The 13,877-nt window shown below is 38.0% G+C and overlaps 1 protein-coding gene and 1 pseudogene across 2 annotated transcripts in view; one reads left to right on the top strand and one right to left on the bottom strand.

The window, feature by feature from the left end:
- The window catches only part of SERPINI1 (serpin family I member 1), a 71,289-nt gene that overhangs the window by 22,452 nt on the left and 34,960 nt on the right, over nt 1–13,877 (bottom strand). For both annotated transcript variants that reach the window (XM_053221236.1, XM_015088528.3), the window contains exons 2-3: nt 3,213–3,479; nt 1,947–2,177 (exon numbers count right to left, since the gene is read on the bottom strand). In XM_053221236.1, coding sequence (XP_053077211.1) covers nt 1,947–2,177; nt 3,213–3,462 — 481 coding nt within the window. In that variant the 5' untranslated portion in view covers nt 3,463–3,479. The remainder of the gene's footprint in view (nt 1–1,946; nt 2,178–3,212; nt 3,480–13,877) is intronic.
- LOC113600045 (uncharacterized) lies at nt 11,792–11,942 on the top strand (annotated as a pseudogene).

Raw genomic sequence — 13,877 nt, forward strand, 5'->3', positions numbered from 1 at the left:
TCTGCACTGCCAGCAGAGCCTGGGACTCTTTCTGTCTCTCTCTGCCCCTCCCCTGCTCTCTCTCTCTCTCCTTCTCAAAATAAATAAATAAACATTAAAAAAAGAAGGAAGTATCTTGCTTTCAAAGGGAAAATGTTAAGCAAGCAAGCGAGTGCGCGCGTGTGTGCGCGCGCGCGCGCACACACACACACACACACACACACACACACAGTTACAGATTAAGGGACCTAAAACATTCACACCACCTAAAATAAAACTGGTAGGATCCTGACACTTGAAGAAACTACGGAACCACATACAACAGAATCTCAGGTTTTACCACTTTCTAGTTGCAGTGATGCATGTAAAACTCTTAACATAGAGTAAGCACTCAATGATCATTTCAGAGTTCATTCTTAAAGAACATACACGATTAAAATGTCATCCAATTCAAAATTTCCCCCCATAAACACTGGATATCTTTCTACCAAATATAACAACTGCATTCAACTAGGTGAAAACAGATGAGTGAAAACCTATCATTTCTATCATTTGAAATGTTCCTTTAGAAATCTATTTGCAAAAACATTGGGTTTTTGTTGATAGCTGAAAATGTTTAAAAAGAGTTTGGAAATAGCTTTTAATAATCCAATCTATTCCAAATGTATTATTATTCTTGACTTATTCTTTGAATGTTAAAATACAAACATAAGTTTCTTTTATCCTACATTTTAATGTCATAGTTGAAAAAGATAGGACCAAAATTTATATTCTCTCATTTTATTAATCATAGAACTTCTTTAGGTCCTTACAAAGGTGCCTCAGAATTTTGGGCATAATAGGACATAGAGCACATGGTCAGGGTTTTTGTTGTTCCCACATAAAATTTATTAGATTGATATTATTTGGGGGGTTTTGACAGTAGGAATTAATCTAATGAACATCTGTAATCTCCTTTCAGTTTGGTCTCATTTTTTTAAATTCTAATTTCAATTATGTTGGTGGTAAAATTAGAAAATAAAATGATAAAATATGAAACATTTGGAAAGCTTAAATAGATTTTTAAAGTATAGATTAGCGGGGCGCCTGGATGCTGCAGTCAGTTAAGCATCCGACTTCAGCCAGGTCACGATCTCGCGGTCCGTGAGTTCGAGCCCCGCGTCAGGCTCTGGGCTGATGGCTCAGAGCCTGGAGCCTGTTTCCGATTCTGTGTCTCCCTCTCTCTCTGCCCCTCCCCCGTTCATGCTCTGTCTCTCTCTGTCCCCCCAAAAAATAAATAAATAAACGTTGAAAAAAAAATAAAGTATAGATTAGAAATATTATGTTATTATTTTGAAGATTATTTTTCAAGTAATCTGTACACCCAACATGGGGCTCAAACTCACAACCCCAAGATCAAGAGTCACATGCTCTACCAGCTGAGCCAGCCAGATGCTCTAAGATTAGAAACAGATATTAAAATAAACTTACCGCTTTCTACTTCTCCATTTATTTGGGTTTAAAATGGGCTGCTCTTTTAAAAAGAAATCCTATAGTTCTGTCATTTAAAAGCCAAACCCTGATTTTTAGCTCTCTCTTATTTTCTATTTTAAATATATTGTTAAGAGGGCCACCAACTGTCATCCTAACTGCTATCTAACTTATTAAATAAGTTAGCTCAAACAAAGTTCCACACAGTGGTTAAGATTATCATACAGAGGAAACCCGTTATTGGAGAACACAGATTTCAGACTGATATATCAATAGTGCCAAAATTCTTTACATGCCAAAAGATTTAAGTTCTTTCATAAACGCTTATTCATATGTAATGCTTCTAAAAAGACTATAATCTATACGAAATAATTATCAGATGCTCAACTAAATGCTATCTTTCAAAAATTCAAATGGAGTGAGGGGGCAAGTAATTTCAGAAGTAAAAGAGAGTTAAAACTAAACTATTAGAGAAAGAAAGGAACCAAATGACATACTATTTGTGTTATTCTCCACCCACTTATTGATATGGTTGGCCACAGCTATATTTTGACTGAAGTCCACATGATTTACTTCTGCATGAAAATACTTTTTCAGCATTTGCAAAAATTCCTCATTGACATGAAATCCATTTTGCACAAAGAGGGAATTGGCAATTTTCATCACATACTGGCTCTCTTTAGCAGTTACCATGTTAGAAAAATCCTTCAAGAAGGAAAATTCGTCACCTGAAAAATGACAAAGGGTAAGTTTATTAGTGGAACAAACACAGTGAACGATCACGGGGAGTGGAGAAGCAGTGAAACACAGCAAGGGAGATTGATGGAACTTGGAGCCCAAGGGAAGAGCACTAACTTGTTCCCTACACAGACATGATTAGGAGGCTCCGGTATTTGTGCTACTTCCGGATTTTCAAATTAACTTTTAGTATTATCAACTGGCATTAGTTTTCACTTCCATTGATACCTTGGTAGAATCTATAGATTTTTGGGGGTTATTTCCTTTCAGGGTACTTAGGTTTATTTTCATTACATTGGTCTTCGTTTTATAATTATCAGGAAAAAGGATTAAGTTTAATTACCTAGTTTAAAAATTAAAATAGTCCTTGAAACTTTACTTTCACTAGACTTTTTTTTACCTAATAACGAGAAAAATCTATTCGAAATTATTGAGTTCTCAACTTTTTAATGAGTCAGTTCTCATGCATATTAAAAACATTAAAATAAAAATCATACATCCTGTCAAAGTGATTTCAAAACAGCTTTTGGCTAAAAACTTTCCCCAATACATAACATTTTCATAACAATAAAACATTTCAAGGAATTCTCGATGCTCCTTTAAAAATGAAGACGCAATTGGTTTTAAGCAAAAATTTCTGATATTCTTAGAGAATGATGTTGCTTTTCTTTATAGCAGTTCTCATAGTTATAAATTCTCACTTATTCAGGTGATAATTGATTAATACACGTCTCTCCCTCTGGACTGGAAACTCATTAAGAATCATGTGTGCTTTTATTTATAACAATGAGGCTTATTGAAATAATACTAATAAAATATACAATTTCCTTAGATTAACTCAGCTAAAGGTGGAGCCAGGAATTAATACTTTTCTTGGGATTCCTAATGGTTATCCTAGCCATACCGTCTCAGTGACATCACTTTCTCACATCATGTAAATACTGCAGCCTGTAGCATAAGACAGCATAACTGAGTTGACAGTTAAAGTCAAACCACCTTGAAAATGTAAACATAAGCACACTCACCATCTTTCAGGCTGTCATATCCCATCGAATGACGGATTTCTTTCAGGGTAGATCCTTGGGCCCCAAGTTCCATCATTCCCATAGCGAAGGTAACACTCAATGGAGAGAAAAGAATATTTTCATCTTCCCCAGTGGCTCGAAGATGGTTATACATATTCACTGACAACTCGGCAATGGTTTCATCAGGGAAAGTGGCCCCTAAAGCCAAACTTTGCAGAACCAGCAAAGACAAGAGTCCAAGGAAAGCCATGATGGGAGAGTTCAAACCTGAAAAACAGTAGTTTGTGTATTAATCATTAATTATCTCTGAGAAATGGAGTGAAAGGTAAAATAAGTAATAATTATTTCTTGGCAAAGCTATAAAGCAAACCAGGTTTTTAAATGTACACAGTATTAATATCTCATAACAAAACCCCCTTAAAGGATATGCTGGAAGATGCTATTTTTAAAAAGGCAATTCATAGTCAAATGAATAAATAATATTGCTAAATTCTGAGGATTTTCTAGGAACAAGGTATTTCCTGGTCCCCACTGTGTACAAGAGTGTATACAGGTGCATATATAATGAGGTATTATAGACCATGTTTGATGAGGCTGATTTATCAGTTTTTCATATCTTCACCATATATATTTTGGTCATGATTTTGAAACAGTTTACTCTAGCTTACACTAAACTACACAGGTCCAGAAAAAAACTAATGAAAACCAAAAGATATGTACAAGGTTTAAGATGAACTAGTGAAGTCAGGTATTTGAAAATAACGCTTTACCCATTTACTTACTACAATTTATAAAATTAATGCACCATTCAACTGGGTTGTCAACCGGCAGGAAAAGATCAGACACCACCTGCCACGGGCCCCAGTTTATTCAGCCCAGGCTGCAGAGCCCACAGGAAGTGGTAACCCAGAGAAAAAGCAGGGTCAGCACATCCTTATGCACTTTCCCTTTGTACATTGGCTTCTATGAGGCGGCTGCGCCCAGTGACAATCTCGGGGCAGAGGAGCCTTCTGCAATACTGTCCTTTTGTACTCAGGTTGATATTACCATTTCAACTTATACAAACTGATGCTTCTATTTAAATGAGTATTTCTAAATATGAGGCTTCTCTGGTTCTTGAACCATATTCTCTCTGGAAGAGAGTCAGTGCCCAGACAGCTCTAGATAATATTTCTGCCCCTTGGCACTCCAGTATTCCAGCAGCCCTGTCTCCCCACAAACAGCACACAGTGACAAGCACACACTGGGGACAGAATTTCCTCCTTCCTTGTGTTCTCCCGCTTTGTCACTGCAGGCATCTAAAAGCCGAACTGCCTACTCGGACAATCAAGTAGCTTCCTTGTTCACGATCTTAAAAAAAAAAAAAATCACTAAAACAGCATGTAAAGTGATACTGAGCAAACACATTTAGAAAATTGTGTTTCAGTTCGCATGGAGCATTAACAGTCCCCTTTACTCAGTTAACGGATGCGCACACATTCACCTAAGACTGGTGTGCTTCTGCCAAGCTTCCGAGTCACAACGACCTCATCCCTCCTGCGGTGTTTGAATTCCAACTTCAGAGAACTGCCTACTTAGTTTGTAAGTCCTTCATGTTTCAGGGCTCAGTTTTAGGTATCAGTTTTTTGTCTGAGAAATCCCGAGCACTGCCGCCACCCCTCCACTTTTGTGTGAAGGTTTAGATCACTCTCCTTTGCTTAGGAAGGTAAGGTTCAGCCTGTATGTAAATATGGACTCTCAAAACCCACGCTGTGGGAGACACGATGGCTGCCCGTGGGAGATCAAGTGCACTGCTGTAGAACAGTGGCCAGGGGTGCGTGTGGTGCAGGGACTGAAGCCAGGGGCAGAGAACGCAGCTCCCCTGCTAGCCTACGAACTTGGGCCATCAAGGGCAGGCTGCTGTGGCATCCTTTCTTCCTTCTGTACTCTAGGGAACTCAAAGAAAAGGTGGAAGTAGAATAGGGGAGCTTGAAGCTCTAGATCTGGATGGAAATTTAGCAGGTACCTCTCTTAGTTGAAAGAGACCTTAAGACGTATATGGTATTTAATACGTGGGAGGTATTACCATTCAGTAGAACTTGGAAATATAAGTCAGACTCAAAGGTCTGCTCTTAAACCTAACACTATACTGCTGTCTGATATACCCTGCAAAGACCCAAACCTGGGCCTCATTACTCTCATTGAATGTTATCGAGTATAAGGCCAAGAAGTTGAAGTCACTATACGGTAGTGGTATCTGTCATCCAATAGCACAGCTATTTGGAAACCAATGCATTTAACATGAGTATCAAATTTTAGGTTAATAAACATTTTTCCTTCATATAAAACAAAACCAACCTATTGCCAACCAACAAGCATTCCAGCAAAAAAGGCCACGTCTATTATGTTCATAAGCATTTTTATTTCCAAGTAAGTGAATGTACCATGAGATAAATAAGCTAACACATGATGTATGATCTTTGGCAAATCACATGCCTTCTCTCAGTCTTAGCTTCCTCTTTCATGAAATTAAGATGCCAATCCCTACTCCACACTAGTATTGAAGAAATCAATGAGATAGTGTGTGTTTGAAGCACTCATTTTAAGCTACAAGTTATATTAATAATAGCATTATCATTAGAGAATATGTTTCCTAGGTTTGTATATTTGCTAAGTCAAGGAAGAGGCTTTAGAGCCAAAATGAGTATTTTATCATTCCTGCTCGCCCATCTAATGCAGCACAATTAGCCATTCATTCAGCCAAGATCAAAAGAGCACCATGAAGTTACCAAAATTTATAAGCACGGGATCTTGTCCTCAAGGAACTCCCATCATTGTACAAAAGCATATAATCAGTTATAGTCCTTACCTTTTTAATGAAAGAGATTCTTTTAAGAATCAGGAGAAGGGTAAATAACCTCTTCAGAAAATGCACACCTGTGGATAACAGAACATTATTTTCACTGACCAGGATACTCACTGGCCTCAGGACCCCTGGTCTACATGGCAGATGGGCCAGATGCAGAAAGAAGCAGTGTTTGGTGGACCTCTGGCTCTGTGGTGTATCCTTATGGGGGGAAAGAGATGTCAAAACCACTAATGTATCTCTAGGCTTCTGGAGGTGTCCTGGAAAGAACAGCCATATGTCTGTGAGAGAGGGCTCTTCCCAGGGCAGTGAGCGGCAGCCACTGATTTACATGCGGCTTAAATCAGGAAACTCTTTAGTAAATATTTAAAGAACTCTGTTCTGGAAACACACATTTTATCTATAGTTAAGTGATCTTTCCTTCTTTTAAAGGCAAAATTTCCAGGGTGCAAGAAAAATGACTTCTGTTTGACTGGCCCAGGCTTTCTGATCCTACTTACCCTACCCCTGGTCACTGGCCCTTTCCTGTCTGGTGCCTCGGAACTACTCTTTCTGAGGATTTTTTTTTTTTTCTGGGGAGAAGGGAAGATTTTCTTCCCTTCTTCTACCTTCTCAGTGGGGAGTGTTCTCCATGGATCTATTCTTGGCTCTCTTCTCTTCCGTGTAACGTTCTTCTCCTGTCTGCTGGTGAACTTCTCTCAAAGCAAAGACATTTCAACTATTATCCCTATTCATATTATTCCCAAGTAAGTAAAAGTCTAGCCCTGGCTTTATTTTTAATCTTAATTTGTGATGTGCATTGCAAATTATCTTGGGATTGTCTTAGCCTTTGACTCTGGCAGGCACTTCTAATTCAAGGTGGCTCAAACAGGACTCTGTCTTATCAACCAAAACCATTCTTTTCTTTTCTTTCTTTCTTTCTTCCTTCCTTTTTTAAATTTTTTAAAAAAATTTTAATGTTTATTTACTTTTGAGAGAGAGATAGAGCATGAACGGAGGAGGGGCAGAGATAGAGAGAGGGAGACACAGAATCTGAAGCAGGCTCCAGGCCCCGAGCTGTCAGCACAGAGCCCAGTGCAGGTCAAACCCAAGAACCATGAGATCATACCTGAGCCAAAGTTGGCCGCTTAACCAACTGAGTCACCCAGGTCCCTTTCTTCCTTCTTTCCTTCCTTCCTTCCTTCCTTCCTTCCTTCCTTCCTTCCTTCCTTCCTCCCTCCCTCCCTCCCTCCCTCCCTCCCTCCTTCTTTCTTTCTTTCTTTCTTTCTTTCTTTCTTTCTTTCTTTCTTTTTCTCTTTCTACATCAAAGTCTTTGACTCCTTTCAATCTCCCTTTTCCTTATGTTCAATGAGCTGTCAATACTTACTCCATACTGCATTCCCGACACTTCTATCCATTATCCCATAACCATTCCCATGGCCATGGTGGCAGTTCCTCTTAATGCATTCTCAAGGACCCACCATTTTCAGCCATTCTCTGAAGTCTAGGTTACTACCCTCTTTAATCCAACGTATGCATTGCCTCCAGATGAATTGTTTTGATTGTACCATTACGAACAGGTATACTTACAAAATCTTACAAAATCTTTCGCTCTTCCTCACGCCCATTAGAGTAAAGCCCAAAATCTTTAGTCTCACTGTAGTGTGATCCAACATGTTTCTACCCACTATTCCCCTTTCAGGGATCCTGCAATTCTTGCCAGACTCCTTTTTGCAGTACATATCCCAGAATTTCTCCCTCCTGTTGCTGGCTTGTGTAGTTCTTTCTGGAACTACTTCAACCTGGTTCCATATGTTCATATCCTAACCACTCCTCAAGGTTCTGCTCTACTTCCATTTCCTTCATGAACACCCTCCTGATTCTTCAGTTACAACAACAATTTCCCCCTCCTCTGAAATGTTGGCACATTTCATCTCTACCTCTCCAATAGCACATACCACTGCTTCCTTCCATTACAGATAATTCTGTACACGAGCCATCTCTTTTCCTGGGTTTTCTGAAGGAACAGATGTCAGTGCATTCATCTTTGTATATCTTAAAAGAATCAGAATAAGTACTTAATGATTTACACATAGTAGGTACCAAATATTTGTTGAACTAACATAGCTTGAGATGTAAAGGCTCACAAATGCTGCACGAGAAGGAAAAGCAGGAGTAGCTGCTGCTTCTAAATTCTCAAAGCTAATTTAATCTTAGTCCACAGGTAGTAGCTCATTTCCATTTTTTATTCCCTTTGATAAAGTGTTTCCTTATTGAGTCGGAGACGGTCTTTCCAGACTGACAAAGTGGCACTGTCACCAATGCTGGCATAATGCAATGGCTGGACACGGGATGCATTAACAAACAAGCGCACCACCTTGAAAAATCACCAAAGGTGCTACCCAAATGTTACTGTATTAACATTAGTCTACAAAATGCCGGGGCCCCACCATTAATCATAATAATCAACACATTCTAAAACAAATTACTCTTACATGGAGCATTACTTCATAGATTCATTATTTTCAAGCTACTGAATAAAATGCCTTTACATAAAAACAAGGGGCTGCAGTGCCGGAATAGTAGTTGATTGTGCTGTTGCTAGAAAAGGCAGAAGTAGTTGAGCTATGAATAAATTACCATTAACTCTTGCATCTCTCCTTTATGGTACTAGTGGCCGGATAGGTTGTGGCCCGTGCATGTGTGCATTTTGCTTTAGAAAACACTGCGTTCGAACAGGTCAGGGAATTAAATCTTATAATTGAGGGATGAGTGATCACAGAGCTGAAAGCTAGCACAGTAAGAAAGACTTAAAAAAAAACTTTCTTAGTAGTTAATGGTATTTATAGAAAGATGGATTATTCATAAATACAACTTGTTGCCTTTTTTGGATAACCCAATTATTTGAAATAAAAAAAAATGGTTTCATAATTGCGAACTGAGAAAAACTGAAAGTATTCTTTAGATGGTGAAAAGAATTGCTGAGGAAGATCCTTTCTCCAACAAAAAAACAGCCACAGAAAATAACTAAGGAAGGGGTGCCTGGGTGGCTCAGTTGGTTAAGTGTCCGACTTAGGCTTAGGTCATGATTTCACGGTTTGTGGGTTTGAGCCCCACGTTGGCTCTGTGCTGACAGCTCAGAGCCTGGAGCCTGCTTCAGATCCTGTGTCTTCCTCTCTCTGACCCTCCCCCACTCACACTCTATCTCTCTCTCTCCAAAATAAACATTTAAAAAAAAGGAAGAAGATAGAAAGAAAGAAAGGAAGAAAGGAAGAAAAGAACTAAGGAAAAAATATCTAAAGCAAAGAACACTATCTTGAAGCACTCTGGCCTATTAATTCTCATATTTTTGCATGTAGTTATTTTTTAAATGTTTTTATTTATTTTGAGAGAGAGAGAGAGAGAGAGAGAGAGAGCGTGCATGAGCAGGGGAGGGGCAGCGAGAGAGAGGGATAGAGAGAATCCCAAGCAGGCTCCATGCCCAGAGTTGGCGCTGGATGTGTGGAGATTGATCCTACAACCATGAGATCATGACCTGAGCAGAAATCAAGAGTAGGATGCTTAACCAATGAGCCATCCAGGCACCCCACATGTAGTTACATTACACTGGGATAGGGGCAAAACAGTTTTATAAAAATAATGCCTCTTACAATTACATAAAAGAATGAATGTATCAGTCACATATAAGAATAAATATTTCATCATGAAAAGAAGACCGTTCTTCAAAGTGGATATGTTTGAATTCATGGTTTCACTAATTTTTTTTTTCTTTTCTCCCCCCTCCCACCATCCCCCCCGGCAGGGTTAGCACTGGGTGTTTGGAAACCACTGCTCTAAGTTTGGTTAGTTCTAGTTCACTTGGTGGAATTTGGAACGGAAATTTGGAATTGTTCTCTGATTCACTAAGAGAAAGGGCTGACCTACATCAGCAGCAATGAAGCTGGAAAATTTGTCAAAGAATTTGTCACACACACAAAAAGGAGTCATTACCTTGTGAAACAATCCATATTTTACCAACCTATAATGTAGCAAATTTCCTCAACTGTAACATGCGTAATGTTCGTCTCCACCCCCAATGTTAACTCTTCTGAAATTAGAATAAATCTTATAATCAATGTCCAAAGAAACCAGCCAGTCCTCAGATGCAAAGCTGTGCCACTGTGGTCATTTCCTGCCTAAGTGTCATTGCCTGAATAAGTGTAAACTTTCAGCTACTTTTTTATCCTTGTTTTCTCAGTCGACTTGTTTTCTTTGGTGGTGCCTCCCACAGTTGAGTTTTTGCTTAAACTTGGAGGCAGAATTATCTTCAATAGCACTGTACTGTATGGCAGAAAAGGAGCCACGGAGGCAGAGAACAGAGAAGAGGATGTAGATTTACTATAAGTGATGCAAGCATTTACCACTCGAGAAATGAACTGACTGATTTTCTTGTGAAACAGCAGCCAAACGTTTTACAAAAGATTCACGAATATAAGACCCATGTAAGTAAATGATTTGTGCAAGTGGATATATCTCTTGTCCTCGGGATATGTACAAAAGAATGGTCTGTCGGATGCCAAGCTGCACAATTAGAGGCAGAAGAATGTGCCAAATCTCTCAATATAAATCATAGTATTTTCAAAGCCAGGAAAGGTGAATGACACATGCATGCTTTGTGGAGGACTGTTGCTCAAGTGCTAGGCTGTCAATAGCTTCCTGATAACTTTCAAATTAGTTGTATAGATGTGTGGAGGGGTGTGGGGTAGACTAGTCAAATAATCAAAAGGAAATGGAGAGAGCACACCAGCAATTTTTGAAATGCCTTAAGATTATATTTTCAATCACAAAGGTCTATAAGTTTTGATCAGAAAATGCATTATGAAGAGTATCATCTCATGTGCCTCATAAATGATGGCCAGAAGTGATTCAAAACAATGAAAAGAAGGCTCTGACTGAAAAATCTTGCTTATTAAGGGCATAATATGCTAGGGTATAAATAAACATACTTCATTGTGCTATTTTTAAAAAAGAACTGTATAATTTTCTCCTTAAAATGTTCTTTCTCCCAAGAAAGATGTTATTAAAGATGTATTTTAAAACCAAGAGATCAGAACCAAGGAAATAAAGGAATGCAGGAGGTTTAATTCTTTAATCACAACATTTATGACATTATGATCCTTCCATCTTTTTCTTTCTTTTGCTTCTCACCCCAGCTATCTAGCCCACTGTGATTCTTTCCATACTCTCTTACATTTTGCCAAAAAAAAATCACATCTTTATGTTTTTTTCCTGTTCTACTGAATCAAGCAAAAAGGAAAGCTTATCAGGTATCTTAGAAATAAGGAGAAAATGGCCAGGTAAAATCAAAGGGGCAGAACTATGGAGAGAGTAAGCTACAGATACATAATTTACCAGAAAAAAATTATGAAAGACTTGAAAATGGACCAACATGATTACTGGATGTCTTCAGTGAAAAACTATGGATTATCTAGAACATACCTTCCAGGGTATCTGACTATGAGTTTGGAACCCTTCATCTTCTTTGAACAATGTTACAGCTCTCTAAGATAAAGATCATTGATAGGGATGCAAATAATTCTTATCTATAAAAAATACTTAGTGTACATGTATGATTGAATGCAATTGATTATTGCCCTGTGGATATTGACTAGTTTTGTATCTACAATGCAAATGTGTTTCAGTATTCTTCATGAGTTTATATATTCATCTGTCTTTTGGATTCTCTAATGAATTGGTTATAATAGCCTCCTGAGTCATCGCTTCTCGGCCTTTTGGCTAAGATCAAGTGTAGTATCTGTTCTTATCAGTTTAATAGCTTCCTGAGTCTCTCATTAGTTAATGAGCTACAGAAAATCTTTGATATTTTTTCATTTTACATTTGTTTGAGAGTCAAGATTATAACCCTTAAAAAATAATGATAATTTTACTAATTTTAAAAATCTTTGCAGTTGGAAATTTTTCTCTCCAAAAATATTTATTTTCATGGGATACTCCAACAATCAAAGTGGGAAGGAACTGGAACATTAGTCTTTTATTATTGAATATTCCATAATTGTTGGTTGAATTAGTACTATATCAGTGGTACCCCAGAATGATTTAGTAGAACTCTGTGGCTTGGAATTACTGATCACATAGCAGCTGGCACTGAGCGGCTGTGCAACAGGCCTAAAGTTCTTGGGTATTTTGCATGCATCCAAATAGAAGGTTAGGCCTGGAAGAGTCTATGGTGGCCTGCTCATTAAGGGACTAACTAACCTTGGAAATGTTGAGAAACAACCAAGGGAAAATGTACTAAAACTCCCCAGAATTTGTAAAGTGCTTTGGTATATATGAACATATTAAGTCTGAATTCCTCAGCATCAGGAGGAGGCTAACTGGAATGAAGATGAACTGTGACTTAGAAGATTTCCTTTCCTTAAAGAAGATGTGGTATATACATATATATTGGAGTATTACGTGGCAATCAAAAAGAATGAAATCTTGCCATTTGCAACTATGTGGATGGAACTGGAGGGTATTATGTTAAGTGAAATTGGTCAGTCAAAGACAAATATCATATGACTTTATTTACGCATATGAGGAATTTAAGATACAAAACAGATGAAAATAAGGGAAGGGAAGCAAAAATAATATAAAAACAGGGAGAGGACAAAACATAAGAGACTCTTAAATATAGAGAACAAATAGAGGGTTGCTGGAGGGGTTGTGGGAGGGGGGATGGGCTAAATGGGTAAGGGGCATTAAGGAATCTATTCCTGAAATCATTGTTGCACCATGTACTAACTAACTTGGATGTAAATTAAAAAATAAATAAATTAAAACAAAACAAAAGAAAAAGTGTCCACACAAAAACTTTAAAAATAAATAAATAAATAGCGAGCAGATATTTTGAGGAAAAAAAAAATTCCTTTCTTTGCGGATGCCCAAGGCTTCCAAAGAGTTTTGGAGTTTTTTGGTGCCAAACATCCTCTAACTAGTAGGAGGTAAGGGTTATAAACTTTCAAGAACACTTCACAACAAAGATAACGTCTTGGGAAACTGTTTAGCTCCATAAATCAATGATGAATAAATGAGACTCTGGTCAAATATTTTCCCATGTTAGGCCATAAGAAATTTCTAAAATCCAAAAACCAAAATACTCAATTACTCTGTGTCCTTCAGAAAGTTAGAAAAATGCAGTCCAGCAGAACTTTCTGCAATGACATAAATGTTACATATGTGTACTTGTTCAATGAGGTAGCCATTTGCTACCTGTGGCTATTGGGTACTTGTAGTGTGGCCAATACAACTGAAAACCAAGTATTTTAATTTTAATTTTAATTAATTTCAATACCACATACAGCTAGTGGGTATCATATTTGACAACGCAGAGCTAGAGGTAGGCCAAATAGATTTACTCTTCATAACATTGGTTCTTGACCAAATAGCCTATAACACAAGCGCTTAAAACAAACAGAAAAATTAGTAGAATGAACTCCAAAAACCATGTCTCCTTACATAAGATATTTTGTTTATAAACATACTCCTTTTCTTCAAGAGATCTCAATCAATAAAGAGGCTCCATTGAGAATTCCAAAGGCTTTTGATTAAAATGGGTGACTACCGGGAAAAGTAAAGTCAATGCCAACAAGCACCAGTGAGCTGGCAGATCCCAGCCCTCCTGGAAATGTGACTTGGGCTTTCCATAAAATGGTAATGAATAATTCTGTTTGGCACAAGCAGGGAGACTTTGTCCTTGCCAGTGAATGACTTCCTTTGGAATATTGTCAGGAGAGCTAGACAAGTGACACACAAGCCCTAAGGCAAGATGCAGGCAGTCGTTTCAGAGAGATGGGTTAAAA

The sequence above is a fragment of the Acinonyx jubatus genome, chromosome C2, assembly GCF_027475565.1.
Source record: "Acinonyx jubatus isolate Ajub_Pintada_27869175 chromosome C2, VMU_Ajub_asm_v1.0, whole genome shotgun sequence".
In the NCBI taxonomy this organism is placed as follows: Eukaryota; Metazoa; Chordata; class Mammalia; order Carnivora; family Felidae; genus Acinonyx; species Acinonyx jubatus.